Source organism: Castor canadensis, chromosome 14 (assembly GCF_047511655.1).
Source record: "Castor canadensis chromosome 14, mCasCan1.hap1v2, whole genome shotgun sequence".
Taxonomy (NCBI): Eukaryota; Metazoa; Chordata; class Mammalia; order Rodentia; family Castoridae; genus Castor; species Castor canadensis.
Genome location: NC_133399.1, coordinates 55,430,579 through 55,451,115, shown reverse-complemented (window position 1 = coordinate 55,451,115; position 20,537 = coordinate 55,430,579). Strand labels below are relative to the sequence as shown.

The 20,537-nt window shown below is 48.3% G+C and overlaps 1 protein-coding gene across 15 annotated transcripts in view; it reads right to left on the bottom strand.

Annotated features, from left to right (window-relative positions):
• Ank1 (ankyrin 1) overlaps positions 1-20,537 on the bottom strand; it is a 188,090-nt gene that overhangs the window by 43,104 nt on the left and 124,449 nt on the right. For all 15 annotated transcript variants that reach the window (XR_012441435.1, XM_074054602.1, XM_074054608.1 and 12 more), the window contains exons 6-22: positions 20,175-20,360; positions 18,976-19,074; positions 18,035-18,133; positions 17,636-17,734; positions 16,194-16,391; positions 14,782-14,880; positions 14,322-14,420; positions 13,748-13,846; positions 12,516-12,713; positions 11,470-11,568; positions 10,902-11,000; positions 6,915-7,112; positions 4,641-4,739; positions 2,228-2,326; positions 1,909-2,007; positions 645-737; positions 125-197 (exon numbers count right to left, since the gene is read on the bottom strand). Coding sequence is in view for 14 of the 15 variants with exons in the window: in XM_074054602.1 (XP_073910703.1) it covers positions 125-197; positions 645-737; positions 1,909-2,007; positions 2,228-2,326; positions 4,641-4,739; positions 6,915-7,112; positions 10,902-11,000; positions 11,470-11,568; positions 12,516-12,713; positions 13,748-13,846; positions 14,322-14,420; positions 14,782-14,880; positions 16,194-16,391; positions 17,636-17,734; positions 18,035-18,133; positions 18,976-19,074; positions 20,175-20,360 (2,035 nt within the window). In the remaining variant the exon portion in view is untranslated. The remainder of the gene's footprint in view (positions 1-124; positions 198-644; positions 738-1,908; positions 2,008-2,227; positions 2,327-4,640; positions 4,740-6,914; positions 7,113-10,901; positions 11,001-11,469; positions 11,569-12,515; positions 12,714-13,747; positions 13,847-14,321; positions 14,421-14,781; positions 14,881-16,193; positions 16,392-17,635; positions 17,735-18,034; positions 18,134-18,975; positions 19,075-20,174; positions 20,361-20,537) is intronic.

Sequence of the window (20,537 nt, the reverse complement as noted above, 5' to 3'; positions counted from 1 at the left end):
CACCCCAGGTGTGCTGCAGGGGGCCCTGAGTGCAGCCTGGTAGGGGGCTGGAAGCCATTCAGGATGCATGGAACCCCCCCACCCCCCGGTCTTTATCAATCTAAGTTCACCACTTAGACTTTACCTTCATCTTCAGAGACATCCAGGATCTCATCCACCGTCTCGGGGTAACTCATCCGGTGCTTGTCACTGACTAACTAAAACAAGAAAGGCAGAGGCTTCAACCCCATGGGTCAGGCACTTTTCTCTCCAGCTCAGTGGTTACCTGGTCACCATGAGGAGGTGAGAAAGGTGTGTCCCAAACAAAGAAAACCACACCTAGGAGGCTCTTTGGCCTGGAAGCTGATAGCTGGCAGGCACTCCCGGCAGGATAAAGGGGTAATGGGAGACCCTTTGACATTGCCTTGTGTCAGCCCTTTCCCATCTCCCATTCTCCTGCTACTGCTCCCTTAGATCTACTCATTGCAGCCCCAATTCCTTAATCCACTAGGTGGCAGTACAGCCCCACTGGAAGCAGAAGGCCACTCTGCTACCCTTTGCACTGTGCTTCTCACTAGGTTTAGGTCCTGGTTTTCAGAGTGACCCCACAAACCCCTTTGTCAGCTGTGCATGTGGTGGGGTGCGCATGGGAGGAACAGACATACCACTATGCTGGTTTCATCTGTGACAACCTTGAGCACATCTGTGACGGAAATGTAGCCCAAACGCTTGGCTATTGCCAGAGGTGTGGTTCCATTCTAGGACAAACAGTAGCAAGGGAGTACAATCAGGAAAGGGTACAAATCACGGAGGAGTCTGCTCCTTGGTATGCAGATGCAGACCAAGTTCACCTCTGTGCTTTGAGAACGACCTAAGCACACAAACTTGGCTTTGGAGCCAAGATCTGTGCACAAATTTGTGAGTCTTGATTCCCACAAAGATGAGGAAGGAAGGAAAGGGGGCAGGGATACTAAGTGTGGGGTCTTGAAGTGAGGGTAAAGGAGAACTCTCCAAGGCTAGGCAAACACCATCAGGAGCTAACTCACTGGAAGAAGCAGGTCAGGAAGTCACCATGTATGGGTCTAGGAGTAGGAGGGTACTTAGTGACACTGCTCACTGCTCTAAAGTCTATTCCTTGGGTGTCAGTAATTGAGCATTACTGTCATTAAAATAATCCCTATAACTAAGCAGGCCCATGAGAACTCACAAATCACTAGAAATAGGAAAGGGGCATATTTTCCACTTTGATTTTAAGAGAAAGAACTAGGTAAAAAAATCAATCAATATTGAGGCTTTATTTCTCTGCTTCCAGATGTGCCCCATCAGCTCCATTTGCAGTTACAACTTCAGCACCCTTATCTACACTCAATGTCCACACTCCTTCAGAGAGAGCAGCCATGGAGATAATCTAACAAAACCACCAAAAGAGGAAGTTCCTCCTGGACCATGTTCACTGAGGCTGATGAGGACATCCCCAAGGCCCTGAAAGACTGGGAACACCCAGGCATTTAATTTTGTCCACGTGGGCCATACTGAAAGCAGCTGGTTGCAATGGCTCACACCTATGATCCCAGCAACTCAGAAGGCAGACATAGGAGGATAGAGATCCAAGGCCAGCCCAGGCAATGACTGAGAGAACCTAACTGAAAAATACACTAAAAGCCTAACAAGTTTGAGTCACTGAGCTCATTTCCCAGTATCACTCACACAAAAACACTACTTAAACAAAAACTTAAGTGGGGGAGGGGAAATGGTGCTTAAAAGGACAATCTTCAGTCACCAGGAAGAGAAACTGGTTGCAACCCCCAGCCCCTGGGTACCAAGGCAGCTGGGACATTCTGGCATGCAGGGCCATCCAGGCCCAGACTGTACGCTGACCTCCGTGGTGAGGGATGTTTCCTTTTAAAATCAGTCCAGGTGAGAACTCACCGAGCTGACCTCGTTTGGAGAAGCGCCATTCTTCAGCAGTAGAGTCACGATGTCTGTGTGTCCTTGCTGAGCGGCCTGGTGCAAGGGGCTGTATCCTAGCTATAAAGTTAGGCAGACATTCAACAGGATCAGCCAGCTATTAAAGAACTGTCCACATACTGCAGAACCTGTTTGTCTTCTACAGACATGCATTTTTCCCATTTCCTCCTCAAAGCTTAAAATTGGCAGAGCCCCAAGAGTGCTCAGAGTAGCTCTGGCTGCACCTTAATTGAGCACTTAGGAAGTGTCAGCATAGAAGTCGGCCTAAGGCGCCCTGTACCTTGGTCTTGGCATTGACATCGGCCTGGTGTTGCAGCAGAAATTTCACCAGCTTGATATTTCCATAATGACTGGCCACGTGGAGTGGGGTATAACCCATCTGAAAAGCAAGGGATGAGTGTGGGGGGCCAGCCGGACACCTGGGCAGACTGAGAGCCACCATGAGCTATGTGTGTAAGGAAGCCCTTAACAGGAAGAGCAGCTGGTTAAGACAGGGTAGCCAGGAAGATCTTGAAAGGCCAATAGCTGCTGGAAGTTGTGCTGCTGTCACCAGTCAACCCACTGGCCTGGGAAGGAGCAGAGGTCAGTGTCCAGAAAATTGAAGATCAAGATGTTGGTGAGACATCAAGTAGTGATGTCAGGTAGGCAACAGGAAGCTGACATGAGCCCTGGGAAGAGGGCCAGGCAGGGAGCCACGGTCAGCAAAGGAGCTGGAAGCCCTGCAGGTGAAGGAGGGCTGACATGGGTGAAAAGAGAACAGATAAATGGACAGCAGCAGCACTTAATCAGAAGGGAGATGGAGGAATCCAGAGAGGACCATGTGCCAGGAACCAAGATGGGTTATTTCAAGGAGGAGAGAATGGTGATCAGGCCCTCTGTTGAGCAAGGCGCTAGAACAGATGGCCACGTGGACTGCACTGACCCTGACGACACCAGAAGATGAAGCCCCATTGTACAGCTTCTCAAGGCTGTCTGGTTCCTTAGTAGTAAAGGAATTTATAGGAACTATTGCCTGAAATGAGTGGCATGGCTATTTATTCACATGAGTGTATGAAGGAGCTCATTTCCAAAGTCTCCAGATTTTTTTTTCCCTCTTTTGTGCTAGGAATGGAACCCAGGGACTTCTGCATGTTAGCAGGTGCTTCACCACTGAGCCACTGGAGCCCACAATGAGTGTTTTGGAGCTGTCCCCAAAGGGCCAACAAGTCATGCCCTCTGAGCTCTTTGGTCCTAATGTTCCCTGAGAGCTGGAGCCAGACACAGAGACCATCTTAATGTAGACCTTTCGGGCTAGGCCCTCATGCAACGGGATGGCTTTGGGATCCTTGAGGTTCTAACCCAAGGGTTACAGTCTGAATCCACGAGAAGTCCCAAAGATCCAGAACCTTCCCGGGTTTTAAATAGGTTCTTGTCAGAGCTGCAGGCATTTGGGGAGTAAAAACTGGTCCTAGGATTTTCCTGGGGTGACTTCAGCACAATATTATTGTCGTTGCTCCTGTGGAACTCTAGGATGTGTCATTCTGTCCTTTTTAACATGTTGCCTTGTGACAAAAGAAGTAAAATGGGGCCAGGTGGTATATGTCTGTAATCCTGGCTACTCAGGAGCTGGAGGTAAGAGGATCACAGTCTAAGGCCAACCTAGGCAAAAGTGCAAGACCCTATCTCAAAACCAACTAACTGGGCTCCAGTGGCTCATGCCTGTAATCCTTGCTATAAAGGCCGTTGAGATCAGGACAGAGGTTCAAGGCCAGTTCAGGCAAAAAGTTTGTGAGACCTCATCTCAACCAGTAGCAGGGATGGTTGTACTTGCCTATTATCCCAGCTATGGTAGGAAGCACAAAATAGGAGAATCACAGCCAGTCAAGCCCAGCAGAAAGTGAGACCCTATCTCCAAAACATACCCAGAGCCAAAAGGGCTAGAAGTGTGGCTCAAAGTGGTAAAGCACCTGCCTAGTAAGCACAAAGCCCTAAGTTCAAAACCCTAGTACCATAAAAAAAAAAAACTAACTAAAAGCAAAAGTGTTGGGGGCATGGCTTGAGGGTTAAGCATGAAGTCCTAACTTCAATCTTCAGTACTGCCACACACACACACACACACACACACACACACACACACACACAAGGAGCAAAAAACCAAAATATTCTTCTTTCAGGAAGCTCCTTCTTCCTATCAACTTGAGTCTCCCAGTCCTCCCCCTGGGCTGCGGGTGCTCTCTCACCAGATGCCACATTTGGTGACTCCTCCTTGTCCCTCATGGTCACCTCTATCCCAAACTGCAAACCGCAGTGCACAGCCTCTACCATGTGCATCACACACAGTCATCCTCCCACCACCTCATAGGGCTTCTTAGCCAGAGAGGTTCAGAGGCAGTTAAACTGAAGTCAACAAATGCTGAATAAAAGCAGCTGTACTTCTGAGCAACTCCAGGGAAGCTTGGCACCCTGACAGGCATCTCCTGAGATAGGGCTCAGCACTATGATTGAACATTCCTCTCAAGTTCTTGTGATAGAGGCTCAAAGGCCTAGACAACTTTAAAATTCCAACTAGAAAGTGAGGTCACAGGGATTAGTGTCCTCCACTCCACAGCCAGCCCCAGGAAGTGGCAGAGAAGAAAGTCCCATGACAGTGGAGTAGGCAGGCGGGGAGGGGAGGGGAGACCGTGTGGACACAAGCATGGGACTGCCGGCCTTACCCGGGTGGTGGCGTCCACGGCAACACCGTGTTTTATCAGCACGTCTGCCACTGGAACGTGGCCTTCTTGTGCTACCAGGTGGAGAGGAGTGAGTCCACTCTGAAAAGAGAAAGACGTTGGTCATCTTCAAGCCAGGAAAACATTCCAGGCTACAGTGACAGAGCACTGAGGACTGGGAGCACAGCCTGGCTTTGCAGCCCCTAACCCACTCTCTGACCAGCTATCTGGCAAAACTTTTCTGGTTCTGGTCCTCAGGATCCTTACCTGAAAAGTAAGATAAAGCTAAACTAGATCCAGGGTTGTCAGCGTTTACTGTTAAGGACCAGATCATCAATATTTTAGACCCTGCAACAAGTCTCCAACTCTACTGGTTGTGGTAACAGAGTAGCTCTGACCAACATGGAAATGAATGGACATGGCATGTTCCAATAAAGCTTTATTTACACAAACAAGCAGTAGACTGGATTTAGTTCACATGTCATAGATGAACTTTATGGTACCTTCCAATTATAGCATTTGCTATTCCCCTGGTAAACTTCAGAGCCTGGGCTTTCTATTCTGGAAAATAGGGGCTATCACTGGCTTAGCTCCATGGCAAAGTGAGGAGCATTTGAGAAAGCACAGCTCATAAGAAATCATGTTGAAAAGCACAACGTGCCTTTTAGATGTACAGTGTTATTACCACCTCACAGCCACTGCAGCACGATGTTAGGGGAGGGTCCTTTGGCATGCTTAGACTTCTTATCTCTGTATTCTCACAAGGGTAACAGCATATCAGAAGTCATGTTCGCTATGTAGGCACTCACACAAAAGTGTGGGGAAAATCATCTTCCCCTGAACCTTAACTCCATACGTTCTGCTGACAGTAGGAAGCACAGCTCTGATCCCTCACACACACAGGTGGTGGCCCTGGCCCCACCACAGTGATTCCCCTTGCCATCCTCCATTTTCTACACTTCCCAAGTCTGGCCAGAGGCCCCTAGGCAGCAGCTCCCTCGGCTGCATGAAGACTGATGTCACCATGTCTACCATCAGCCCAGGCAGGTACCTTGCCCAGCTCTTGGGATAACACCAAGACTTTGCCTGGTGAGGCTGGTGTGTGGGTAAGACAGTACGTTTCTAGAACAAAGACTCGTAATCTTCATGACTGTTGCCTTACACAGATTGTTTAAAATGGGACAAGGAAGACATCCAGGATGTCATGCAATATCACAGTCTCACCATAAAAGGTCTCTCACTGGGAGTTGCCTGTCCAAACCCGCACAGTAAGAGCCAATAATCTAATGGTTTTTAAGAAATCTTAAAGTTACCCTTAAAATGTTTGCCTTTCTGGAACTGTTATGCTAATTTATCATCTAGAAACAGGGTCTGTATATTGTATGATTTTGTTTACACAAAACATCCAGAAGAGGCCAATTCACACACACACACACACAGAGAGAGAGAGAGAGAGAGAGAGAGAGAGAGAGATCACTGACTAGCGGGGCTGGTGGGGGTGGGGTGGGGAAGGGAGGCATGGAAGAGACTGCTAATGGAGAGGGGCTTCCTTTTGTGGTAAGAAAATGTTCTAAAGTGCCATCATGGTAATGATTTCTCAATTCTGTAAATATACTAAAAAAATTCCACTGACTTATATTGTTTAAAGGGTGAATTTCAAGTGAGTTTTATTTCAGGAAAACTAATATTGAAAAAAGGAGAGATTCTTAGTCTTCCTTGGGTCATGAATTCCTTAGAGATGCTGAAGAAAACTATGAACACCTCATCCAGAAAATGCACACATGCCCACCTTTCCAAAGTATTGTGTCAAAGTTCAGAAGGCTTCATACTTGCATACCTGTAGTCTATCTTCCCTCACAGAAAATGGATATTTAATACATTCCTGAATGTAGACCCTGGCCTGTGTTGGGGAAAGTGTACTTTGGATTTCCATGTCGACCTTGATGATACGCCAGGAGTCTCCTGCACATGGTGACTCCTGTGTCTATTTATTCTCTGACTGCTTATTCACTTACAAAGCTGAGAGAAAACTTATACAGGGCTGTTGTAAGGACCACACCCACCCATACATCACCTAACCCTAAAGCCAAGCACATACTAGGTGCTCAAAATGCACACGAGGTGCTCAAAATGCACATGTTCTCTCTGGTGAGCTGACACATACTTAAAATGGACAAGAAAGGCACTCAGAATGTCATGAAATATAACAGGTCTGTCACTGGGGGTTGCCTGTCCAAACTCTGCTGAGACCACAGGGGAAGTGGGAGGTGCACCTACCTTGTTCCCCAAGTTGCCATTGGCTTGCTTCGAGAGAAGCAGGGCGACCATCTCTGCATGACCCTCCTGGGCAGCCAGGTGAAGGGGGGTCACACCTTGTACTGACTCTGCATTCGCTGATCCCCCATACTGCAGCAGACTGCGGGCCACTTCCATCTGATTCTGCTTGGCAGCAATGTGCAGAGGGGTGTAGCCATTCTGAAAGAGAAGAAGCCACCCGAACTTGGTGACAGGAAGGCTAAGTTGACAATATGAGCACAGAAGAGAGGGCCAGGCCTGGCTCTGGGCCTGGTGATACCCACCAGGCAGGTCTGGTATTACCCAGGAGAGCAAGTTACATAAACAAACAAACAAAACCCACCGGATTGGGAGCCAGTTCTCCTGGCTCCCACAGCTAGCACATGTCTGCTGTGCCTTTTTCACTCTGTTTTCTGCTATCCTGCTCAGAAAAACTGCCGGCAGGAAATGCTCTGTCCCCAAGCAAAGCTAGAATTCAAATGGGCAGCCTGCAGAAGAACTCCAAGGCCAGGTAGGTAAGGAAGTTAAAGGTTTCCTTTCTTCCCTTCTTGCAATAAGGACTCACAGGCCCATGCATTTCATAAAGGACAAACAAAAACAAAAACAACTTTTTTGCTTTCCCTGTGAAACGAGGCCCAGTGCTGTCCTTGGGGCATGCACCATGAAGGGCACACAAGGGTATGGGGCTGGACCTTGTTTCACTCTGAACTGGCTGTGACACAGGGCGAGTTATTCTACTACCTAGACTTCCTTTTGTATTGTTTTAAAAGCCATTAAAAGTGGAACAGCACTATCTTGTTTTCTTCTCAAAATTGTCAGGTAGATCAGCTACAATGACGTGCTTTCCAAAATTTAAATATGAAAGTAATAGAATAGCTAGGAATGGTGGCTGACACCTGCAATCCCAGTTACGTGGGGAGGGAAGCTCATGGCTTGAGGCCGCCCCAGGCAAAATGGAAGACCCTATCTGAAAAATAATTAAAGAAAAAAAGGGTTGGGATGTGGCTCAAGTGGTAGAGTGCCTGCCTAGCAAGTGCAAGGCCCTGAGTTCAAACCCCACTGCCACCAAACAACAACAGCAACAATAATGACAAAGCTGTGTGTCACAGTTTTGCAGCACACTGTTCACAAGACATTAAGTCTAACACCTATTTGACCTAGTAAATCAATTAGGTCACTGCGTGCTGTTTGGTCTTGTTTTTGTATTAAAACTTTCTCAGTGAAGGAAGGAATGCATTGGTTCACACCAGGAACAAGCTCCTTTTGCTACTGCAGATAGGTGACAGGCTACAGATGTGCTAACTGGTCATCATTGTGGTCATACAATCTACTTCCACAGCCATTATCTTTTTTGAGCTTCACAACCACATAAAGTAAGTAAAGCAGGTATTTTTTATTACTATCCCATATTGTCAATAAAGAAGCCATTTCTCTGAAAATGAAGTGTCTTATCTAATGTCACACAATAGGCAGAACAACAGACAAGCCAATCCCAGGTCCTTTCAGCTAGTTGCCGGGCTTCTCAAATTGTGATGTGTGCACAAATCACTTCAAACCTTGTTCAAATGTAGATTCTGATGCAGCAGGTCTCAAGAGTCTGCGTTCCTACCTAGTGCCAGGTGCTGCTGCTGCTGCTGCTGTGAGCAGCAAGGCCTTGGAGCACTTGGGAAAAGGGGATACCAGCCCCTTTGGCTTCCTGGGCAGGACTCATGACCTCCGGCACAACCATCCACCCAGACGGCTACCAGTGCTTGATTGTCTTGGGCGAATGCTTCCCAATCTCACCGGCATTCCTCTGGTTTCTAAGAGGAGTGAGTTCCCTCTACCAGCCAAGCACCATCTTACTGTGGCAACCACCACTCCTCACTCTACCATGACCGCTGGCAAGGAAAAGGGAAGAGAAAGCAGGTGATACAGGAAAGTCCCAGTTATACAGTACTGGGAACATGGAAAAGGACAACAAGGTCACCATGTAAAATGACTTTTATGGGAAAATAAAAAGTTGCAATTTGCTTTCCAAATTAAATTGAATTAAAAAGTAATTCTTTTTTTGCAGAATTATGTAAGATAATTCTTTCTAGTATTTCCCCTTTTAATTGGATTACATTATGAGAACATATGACATTGCTCTTTACAGGTTGTGTTCATATGACAAGATTGGCATTTAGATGATAATAAAATTAATTAAGCAGAATGATTTTTGTACTATATCAAAACAGAACAAGAAAAGGAGAAGCAGTTCAATGGATCAAGCCTGAGACATGGAGCCACCTCCAGTTACAGATCATCACCTCTGAGATGGGCAAGGTAAAATGTCCCTCCCCAGAGCTGCTGTCACTGTCACCATGAATGGGGATGAGGTGCAAAGCCCACGGAAGACATTCACTAGAGAAAAGCAAGGCTTCTTTAGACTTCTTTTAATGTGTACAGGACAGCCACTGGAACAATCTCAAGTATGTTTGTGGATGTATCAGCAGGAGTTCCAGACCACTTGGGCAGCTGTGGGTGTCTGAGCTGGCAAGAGCAGACCCTGTTCTGGCCAGGGGCAAGCTTGCCCTGGAGATGGCTAAGGCTGCCAGATCACCGTGGGTTAACACCAGGATTACAGGAGTCATTGACCATCTCAAAACATGGACCAGCCCACTGGAGCATCCCCCAAAACCAGGACTAAAGGAAATGATGACCTTCTGTAGGTGACAAGGACAAGAGGCAGATAGGCTGGACAGCCAAGGAGAGATCAGGGAGGGAATGTAAGCCAGTTTCCCAAGAAAATGAGCTAAGGGTAGGAGCAAGCAGGAGAGGGCTCTGCCTAAATTGTGCGACATTAGCATCAAATTAGAAAGGGAAGGGTTTGGTTTGGGTGGAGAGGGATTTGAATGTGAAATTCTACAAAATTGCCAGACTACTTTGCAAACTATTTTTTGCTATGGAAACAAAATCCATCTGTGCAGGATTTGTGCTTGCATTTAGCTCTCTTTAAATATCATGAACGTGGCTCCAGTTCCTTTTATATAAGTAGGAAAGTGAGGAGGAGGAGGGGAGTCTGGCTTTTTATTTTTAGAGGCAGGAGTAAGTCGACATCTTAGCAGGGCTGCATGCTCTCTCTGCATAGTGACGTAGGGCTCACTACAACAGGAGCAGGGACAGCAGCCAAAGGAAACAAGGGGTGTCTGATTGATGTGGTGTATGCAGGAAAGGGATGCTGTAAGGTTGACATAAGCATCATGTTGAGCAGAAAAAACAAATTGAAGCCCCACACTAATTTCTCCCTGCCTGGGCCAAGGACACCCTGAAGTCAGCAGGTGTCAGCTGGAAGCTTACTGGGACCCACTTCCATGGCTCCTGCCCTGGAAACACGGAGACACCCATGTGTGACTGAACCCCACCATAAATAATTCTCTAACACTGTTCCTTGTGCCTCAGGCTATCTTATCAGACTGAGAGCTCCCAGGTACAGGGATGGCATATGACTCTTGCACGCTCAGCCCTGACTGTCTCCTCTCCTGGGCACCAGTCCCTTATGGTCCTGTCCCTCACAGATAAATACAGGCAAATCCCACACAGCCCTCACCTTCCCACAATGGGGCAGCCTGTTCCCAAAAATGCTCATTGTGTACTTTGACTTAACCTTGTATCACCCCCTCCTCAGCCTGGCTTTCTAGAACACCTGGGGAGCAGGTACAATGGAACTTCCCAGCCATGACCACAGAGTAGGAATCTCTGGGAACTCAGAGCCCCCTGGAGATTCTTATCTACTTTGACCTGGCAGCCAGTTTACAGAATTCAGCTTACACGCAGTTGCTCAGGGGACACACTTGGTGAGTAAAGCAAGTTCCACCTCCCCAAAGAGTAGTAGTGACACTGTAGGTAACATTTTTGAAAGTGAGATGATATATCTGAGGTAAAAAAAACAAAACAAAACACAAACAACCTGGGCTGCTTTGGAAATGACCTTCTGCAGGACCTTACCCAGGCAGGGCTGTGTGGAGAGCCACCCCGGGGAAGAAGCAGCTTGACGATGTCCAGGTTGTTGTGATGAACGGCCACATGTAGGGGGGTCAAGCCATTCTGCAGAGGGAAAAAGCAGAGGGCAGAAAACAGATTCACTCTAGTGGACTTTCTACAGGAGGTCCTTTAGGTATGCAGGACCCATTTTTGGATCCACATCTCTTATATGGGCAAAAGCTGGTTAAAAATCCATCCAAAGATGGACTGAGGATGTGACTCAGCGGTACAGTGCTTGCCTAGCATGCATGAGGCCCTGGGTTTCATCCCCAGCACTGCAAAAAATAAAATCAAATGATCTGTCCAAAGATGGATAGCAAGGCCAAGGGCCATCTCATCATCATCCCTGTGGAGGCCACGGAAGAGGTAGATAATGAAGTCAACATGACAGGCCATTAACAGAAGCATCGCTCTCTCCAGATAGTTGCCCATCCAAAAGGTGGACAAAATAGGCAAGAGAAGGGATTTGACAGCGGTGAAGTCTGCCCGTCCAGCTTCCTCTACTCTGAGAGCAAAGAAGGCTCAAACTCACTTTTCCAGCAGCGTTGGGATGCGCGTCACGTTCCAGCAGCAGCTCGGCCACCCTCACCTTCCCGTACTTAGCAGCCACATGGAGAGGGGTAAATCCTTTCTGAGGAGAAACAGAGGCCGTCAAGAAACTGGGAAGCCAGAGCTGACCCTCCTGGAGAAAGGTAATGAAGCTTCCCACCTTGATCAGCGTGGGGATGCCGGTAAAACAAAAGGCACTGCACTTTCTCATCTCTCTGAAAGGCCAAAGACCTCAGGAATAGGCAAACTTCCCCCATCACCACCACAGGCTCCTTCTTCTCTTATAAGAGATAAGAGGTCTCCTTGCACTGTCAAATGTCTGCTGGCTTGTTGAGCATGGGGAGTTATGTCTTTTTGTTTTTGTTTGAGACAAGGTCTTACTAAGTAATCTAGGCTGGCCTTAAACTCATGACCCTCCTGCCTCAGCCTCCCTAGTGCTGGGATTACAGGTGTGCTCCACACCTGGCAAAATTATCTTTTCTTTTTCTTTTTTTTTTTGGCAGGGGATCAAACCTACAGCCTTATGAACGCTAGGCAAGCGCTCTACCACTAAGCTACATCCTTAGCCCTTGAGTCCGAGTCCTTCCTGAATCCCCAGAATCTATGACTTTTATGATTGGTCTAGAGCAGGTGCTCAGTAAATAATTACTCTATGAGAAAAAGGTGAAGGCTGAGTGGTAGGTAAGAGACTGGCTCTCTGGCCTTTCTAAGGAAGGAGAGATAGCACCTTGGGCACAAGATGGCAGCCAGTCCGAGGGAGCCTGACCCTCCCAGCTGCCTGTAGCATCACTAAGACACCAAAGAGAATGCAGGTGGACTCTCCCTCAGAGCCCTAGGTCCAGCCTGTTGCTTAAGATTTTTTTTTAAATTTTTTGAGACAAGGTCTTGCTGTGTTGCTCAGGCTACCCTTAAACCCCTAGGCTCAAGTGTTGCTCCTGCCTCAGCTTCCCGAGTAGCTGGGACTGCAGGCATGAACCACTGCACCTGGCCAGCCTGTTGCTTCTTAGGAATGGGAAATAGAGGCTGTACCTTGGTCATGCAGGCCTGGGATGCCTCCTTCTCCAAAAGGGCCAGGGCTGTGTCCACATGGCCTTCACGGGCTGCGGTGTGCAGGGGCGTGTGGCCAGCAGTGGTGGCCAGGTTGGGGCTGGCGCTGTTCTCTAGCAGGAGCCTCACCATGTTGGTGTGGCCGATACGAGCGGCACAGTGAAGAGGGGTCTGGTCATCCTGGACCCAGAGGTAAAAACCACAGAATAGGACATGTTAACCACAGAGAATGGAGGTGAGGCCCAGAAAAGTTAAGGACTTTCTCATAGTCACTCAGCTAAGAAAATAAAGAGCTGGAATGTCAATCAAGTCTCTCGGTTACAGAAACCAGTATGCTCTATCTTATTTAAACCTTATAATTCTTCAGGTCAGATGCATTTCTATTTAATTGCCCACAGGCTCAGGCCTTCTATCTGTAAGGGGGATAATAATATTCATCTTGCAGGGTGAGGACTAGAATCAAGCAGATCGCTGACAGAAAGTTGACACAGTGTCAGGCACAGACACTCAGTAAACTGTGGTTGCTATTTGGCCATTCCAAGCTTCCTGGTGCTTGCTGTTTTTGAACTTTGAGTCTCTCTATGCCAGAGATCAAGGAGAGTCTAAACTGAAGAGGAAAGAGGATATTTGCCCCATCACGGCTAACAGTGCACGCTACATGGATGAGGTCTCTGATTTATGGGGCCCAACTGGAGGCACGACCCAAACATGGATCTGGGTTCCAACTCTCAGAGGGAGCCTCTGCCTCCTGTGGTTAGGAATGCCTAACCTTTGCCATAGCCCAGTAACTTGCAAGCTCACCAACTGCTCTTCCTGGTCACTCATCCAACACCTCAAAAATAAACTGACATCAAAGGGATCCTCTACTTTTAGATCAAGTGATTCTTGGTTGATTTTCACTGGCAATGCTGCCTTTGAAAAATTCCTTCCCACCTTATACTACAACTACTCATTAGCCCAATAAACCTAGCCACAGTCTAGCCACACTTGCTGGGCTTTCATTACTCTAGAGAAACATAACTATAGTGCAGAAATAGCTCTGGCTTCTCAGAATCCCTCAAAACAGAACCTGAGCTTTTAGCAACCTAACTGGTAAGGGCAAGTGGCTGTGAGCCACACAGCATGATAGCCTGGCCTCTAATGAGAATGAGGCCCCCATCCCACTTGAATTGCTTATGTCCCAGGATCATCCCCTTCCTGTCTCGAGAACTCACCTTGGCCTTGGCATTGACTTTGGCTTTGTTCTGCAGCAAATATTTGGCAACTTCTGTGTGCCCTGCTCTGGCTGCCATGTGTAGTGGGGTCTCTACTTTCTGTAAAATAACAAAATTAGAGAACTGGTAATAATGCTGGGTTTGTAAAAGGACACACAGAGCTCCAACGTGCCAGTGTGGAGTAGCTTAGATGTTTTTTACCCAAGAGGTGGAGTTGCCCTAGCACACAGCTCTTTAGCTTGCTCTGTGCGTGTGTGTGTGTGTGTGTGTGTGTGTATAAGTATTCTAGGTATACTTAAAAGTGAACCCTGGAGCTAATGAATATTAAAAAGTATAGATGTATTTCCAGATAACACTTACAGAATTTCCATAATATTTTCCAAAACAAAGCCCCAAAGACTTACAAATGTAGCAACTTTAATTGGGAGAGCACAGGTACCTAGGAAAGTTCTCCCATCTGCAGCCTTCACTACTGTGTGAGTTCCATCTCTACTGGAGATGGGGAGCACCTGCCCAAGGTCCCCTCAGGGTTCTGGTCTAGAGAGAAGAGTCCTTGCCATCCCCACGGGCTTACCACATTGGAGACGTTGGGTGATGCACCCCGCTGTAGGAGGTTCTTCACAATGGGAAGGTGTCCCATGAAGGAGGCCACATGGAGTGGTGTCAGGCCAGACTAAAACAGATAGGGGTGGAGTGAGTGAAGGACAGCTAATGTTTTTCTGCCACTGGGTGCTCCAGGAAGTTTTCCAAGAAGACATAGGTAAATGATGTGGGTTTGCTTTCAAGACAATGACTGGAAGAACAAAAGCATTGGCAGGCAGGTTGTGCCACATTTACAACTCCAAACAGCTCTTGGAATCTTGGAATACTTCCTGAGACTCAACACAGGTCCTCTTGTATTAGTCTCTGGATTCATTCCTTTGAGCAGCCCCAACACATGTACACACACACACACACACACACGCACACGCACACACACAAGCAAGTATACATAGCTATGAAGAACAACTCTCAACAAAGGCAGATTCCCCTACCTCAGTGACTGCGTCAATAGAGGCTCCCGTCTTCAGCAGCAGCTCCATGACCCGGATATGGTTCTTCTTGCAGGCGATGTGTAAAGGGGTAAAGCCATTCTGCGGCCCCACACAAAGGAGACAGACATCAGGAGCTTACACATTAGCAAAGAAACACCTGAAAGACCTCCTTGCTGTCTGAAAGGCAGCTCATCCTAGCCCATCAGCAGACACCCACAGACCAGCGGATAGTGTCTCTCACTCCATGCACCAAGTATGTTTCTGAACACATTATCTAGAAACCTTTAAAAAAATTCCATCCTATTTCTGGATGCACTGAAAGAATCTGCTGTGTAACGCCCCTTTTAGGGCAAATTTACAATAATGAATAAAGAAGCAGATCACGTTCCTTCTGCCCTGAATCCGTGGATGATTGGAGTGCAGTGGACCTGTGCTGTGGCAAGTGATGATGGCATGTACACCCCACAGAGGCAGGGTTTCATCTGTCTGTTTTTGTCTGTTTTTCAGCGCTTCATGCCTTTAGGGAAGTGGCTCTTAAACCAGGGGCAGTGATGATAGAGATGGTTTGCACCCTCCACCAAAATGTGGCCACATCAAGAGATCTTTTTGGTTGTCATAACTAGGGGAGGGGAGATATTAGTGTCTAGTGGGTAGAGGCTGGGAGTGATGCTAAATATCCTACAATGTCAACAGTCCATAGATTGAGAAACCCTAGCTACCCCAGCACATTGCCTGTGGTCAATGCTCCTTGAAAGTTTTTCTGAAAGAATGGATGAGCCATCTCCTCTTGTTCCGAAAGACACCTGCCCCCTCAGTTCTCCTCCCCAGGAATGGGCAAGAGGGACGTGGGGTCACGGCCATGCTCTTGGCAGAGCTGAGCCCTCAGATCCCTAGACCACCCTAGGATCCCCTGGCCTAGAGGAGGAAGGCAGGAAGGGCGGAACCTCAGCCATAGGAGGAGCTTGCTTTAGGATAAACCCATCTTTGCCCCATGGCCATGGAAACTGAGGCCCTCTGCAGAGGAAGAATGCTTATCTTGGGCCAGCACCTCCCACCCCAAAAGCAGGTCAAAATGCAAGGTGGTGTTTAAGACCTCATTGCCCCTCAAGTCTAGGCCCAGCTAGGGCTGGAGTGGAGCCCTCAACCCACATGCCTACCATGAACACTGCTTTTGGGGTCAGGTCTCCTGAGCATAGACCCACCTAGACCTCAACCCGGCTACAGGAGATGACACTCAGTTGGATGTAGAGTGGAATGTGAAAGACCAGCACACTACAAGTTCCCACCAGCCTATGCAGTGACTTCCCCACTGCTGGGTGCTGAGTCCTAGAAGTCTCTCCAGGCCACTACTCTGGCTCTGTCTCCCTGTGCCTTTGCTCCTGTAGCACCTTCTTTAGTGGCCTTCCACTCACCAGGGCTCTGGAGTTTGGCTTGGCCCCTTTATCCAAAAGGACCTTGGCCACCCTGTGATGGCCGCAGTGGGCTGCCACATGGAGTGGAGTCAGGTGGTCCAGGGTGATGTCATCTATTTCTGCGTTGTATTGCAATAGAAGTCGGACACAGTCGAGGTGGTCTCCCTGAGCCGCCATGTGAATTGGGGACAAGCCATTCTGGGGGAAGAGAAGAACATGCAGTCATAGAGCCTTCTGGGGATGGAATATGGAAATGAATTTGTCCTGAACACAATGATACCAACATCACGTCCTCCTTTTGGTCTACATGATGCTTCTACATGGGTCATGAATAAGCTTGGTTCTTTGTGGCCACTCTGGTCCTGCTGGCCTCTGACAACAAATGTTCTTCCCACCAAGCCAAATCCTCCATGCCTCCAGCCAGGCCTACCTCATCTGCGAAGCTTCTCTGACCTCCCTAGACCCCCATGGGCCATCTTGACCTGTGCCACTCACTTGGACCTTATTCTCATGTTTTTCCAATCATGCTACTCACAGTCAGCTTCTAAGGATTGTGGATCTTTTCTCCATATTTACCAGCTTCTTAAGACCAGTGATTGTGCCTAATGTTCCTTAAATGCCCCAGTGACCAGAAGACGCATGGGACATGCATGGTGTTCCTTAATTAATGTGGTTGAGTCCATAAAGGATGGAAAAATAGAACTTGGATCTAAATCCATGTTCTCTGCCCCTAACAAAAGTATTTCTGTGGCTATGAGTGGACTTGGTTTCTGCCTTGATCTACTTTACTGCATCTTATAAATTTATCCCAAAGAGTGGGGCAGAGACCTGAGGAGGTTGAGGCAGTACTGTGTGGCTGACAGTTTTGGGATCTTCCGGAAGACTCAAGTCCTCCCATTAGAACCTAGAGATGGGCCTTTAGTCTGGCCTCTAAAGGAACTTGAGAAGAATGGGTTTGCTTTCTTCTTAACTTCATTCCTATCTTGCTGAGGCTCTGAAGAGTTTTAGAAACCTTACATTTCTGAGCTAGGATGGAGGAGATAGGGACTGATTTAGAATAGGAGTAGGTAAATGACAGCCTGTGGGCCAAATCTGGCCCACCACTGGGTTTGTAAATAAAGTTTTATTGGAACACGGCCACTAGTTTGCATGTTAGCCATGGCCGCTTTTCTGCTCCATTGGCAGAGTTTGATCATTGCAGCAGACCATGACCTACAAAGTCAAAAGGTATTTAATACCTGTGTCTTTGAATAAAAAGTTTGCCAACCTTGATATAAATAATAATTAGTGTATCCTGTGTGACAGGCATCACGGTAAGTGGCACACAGTATTGTATTTAGTTGTACTGGTATTTCTATTTTTAAAGAAATAGGAACGATCCCAGTTCTGTCTAACCTGGAGCCCTGCCTGGAAGATGCCCCTCACAGGAAGGAAGTACACACCTTGGTTTTGGCTTGGATGGGTGCCCCATGATCCAGCAGGATTTCTGAGATTCGCACATGCCCATTCCGAGCTGCACAGTGGAGAGGTGTCAATTCATCCTTTAAAAGACAGAGTGAAAAACAGCCCAAAAGGTACCCATCAGAGGCCGTGTGGAGAGGAAGCTGCCTGCAGCATGGTTTCTGGTTGTGGAAGTGCTGATGCTTCTCCTTCAGGCCAGCTCGGCAGCAGCACAGCCCATTACTGCAATCATCTCCTGCTGAACCTGGCTACTGCTGCAGGCTGCTCCAAGAGGCAGCTGGCAACATCGCTAACTGGATCACTAAGCCCAACATCCCAGTGAGTCTTTTGTGGGCAGAACTCCCTCCCCTGGCCTGTCCATTAAGGCTGCTGGCACCCACCTTGGTCCTTGTTTCTATCTGGGCCCCCCGGTCCAGCAGCAGCCGCACCATGATCACGTTCCCCCTGCGGGAGGCGATGTGCAGTGGTGTAATACCATTCTGGAGGGAGGAAATGGGACAGTCAGGGCTCGCTTGGTGTGCTTTAGAATATAGCTAGGCCCACCATTCTGTAGCCCCCCTGCCCTGAAGCTGCCACAGTACAAGCAGCCACTTTTTTTTTATTCATATGTGCATACAATGCTTGAGTCAGTTCTCCCCCCACCCCTCCCTCTCCCCCCTCACCCCCTCAATACCCAGCAGAAACTATTTGCCCTTATCTCTAATTTTGTTGAAGAGAGAGTATAAGCAATAATAGGAAGGAACAAGGGTTTTTGCTAGTTGAGATAAGGATAGCTATACAGGGCATTGACTCACATTGATTTCCTGTGTGTGTGTGTTACCTTCTACGTTAATTCTTTTTGATCTAACCTTTTCTCTAGTTCCTGGTCCCCTTCTCCTATTGGCCTCAGTTGCTTTTAAGGTATCACAAGCAGCCACTTTAAACATGAGGACTCTCTTGTTTAAGAAAGAGTTCTGAACCTATAAGGACCTGATAGTATGATGGGCAATCTCACTAAACTGGCCAAGTCCATGCCACCCAGAGCCAACCTAACAGATGGGAAGAAAGCCAGTTGTTTGAAAGTTGTTCCTTGCCTCTAGGTGTCCACCGCGAGAATGAGCAGATGTGATTCAGAATATTCTCAAGACAAGGCAAGTGGAAACCAAGGGGATAAATGGTTAGGAACCTGCCATTAAGGAGCCTAACAGACCCCAGGGCTGTGCCAACACAGACACATCCATAATGCAGATGAATATTGTGGTACTGGAGTGAGAAGCAGGGGGACCTGATTCTAGACATCCCAAGCACTGGACTGTGTGTGGGAAAGCCCAGCAGAGATTACCTGTGGTGTGAAGTTGACGCTGGCCCCTCTGTTGAGGAGCAGTTGGGCCACGTTGAGGTTCTCGTAGTGAGCTGCGATGTGGAGGGGCGTGAAACCCGTCTGGGCATAACAGAGGGGGAGAAGAATCTGTCATATTGTGACTCATTGGCACCTCTATCCCAGAATCAGGCAAGGATTGTGAAAAAGTTGATAGAGCCAGAGGACCCAACACACAAAGCTGATTTGCTATTTTTGACTAATGGCAACATTTGCAGAAGAGTCCAAGAGACGCACTGTGGCAAGCTATACTCAAAAGCTGGGCACTACCTTGGAGTGACCTCTATCCCATGCCTCATGGCCATGGCCAAACCAAACCATAGACTGACTGGGATCACCTCCAACTGAATGATAACTCATAAAGAGATTTTACTTAGGAGTGAAAAGTATTATGTGTCCATGATCTCAATCATAGGACTGTTTCAGCCCCTAAAAGGGTCTGATGCCTCACCTGGCTCACCAAAGGCAGACCTCTAACCCCTGGGTGTGTCCACTGTCATCATCCTGTACCATGTCCTCAGACCACATCCATCCCCATCCCCAGCCAACTGCTTTCCAGAAAAATCCAGGCAGGGGCTGGGTGGGAAGGGGATGAGTGGGAGGGGACAGAGTGAACAACTCAGTGTAAATCCACTCTGGCTGGAATCGCCAAGAGCTTAATGTATAGGCAATGGGAAGCAATGCCTTAGAATATCAGACAGCATAGTGACCAGTGGGCCAGGCCCCTGGGGACCACTTTCTTCAATGTCTAGCCCTACCACTATTGGGAGTGCCTCCTCCCTCCAGCAGGGGCAGTGAGGGGCGGGGGGGTGGGTGACAGTTCAGGGCTCCCCTCCTGGGGCTTCAGCTTCACTCTGGCTGCAGACCCACCCTGCCCACCTGGACACTGTTCTGGCTGTGCCAGCACAGCAAGAGCCATCTTGGCTGCACACTACACACATTGCCTTGGCCTTCACCAGGAGTCTGAGGTGGGGCTGTCCACAGAGGCCTTCCCACATTGCTTCCAGGCCACAAAGTTACCATGGGCGCTGTGCTTACTGCACATGGCTGGCCCTCCCCAAGTCCCACCTGTTCTGAAACAGTTGACAATTGAAGGTGGGTCTGACTGATGGACCTCCACAATTCCAGACTAACTCTCCCAGTGCCTGCCTGGCCGCCCTCACCTTGGAGAGCACATCTGGGTTAGGGTCATTCTGCAGGAGCACCGCAGCTGTCCTTGTGTCGTCGTTACGGGCTGCAATGTGCAGGGCTGGGAGTCGCACCTTCCCCTTTGTCCCATAGTTGATGAGATGGGCCACCACGTTCTCATGACCCTGCTGCAGCGCTACAGCCAGGGGAGTGAAGCCATCCTGGCCAAGAAGAGGAAAGATGTTTTGCCGTGAATAGCAGAACCACTTGCTGGCTCTTGTTCACAGGAGGCCCCAGCCTGAATGACCTCCTCCAACATGTTGCTCTTTAAAGTCATCTGCATCCTCCAAGCTCAGCTTAAGTGCCATCTCCTCCTCAATGCCTTACTGTGGTCATCT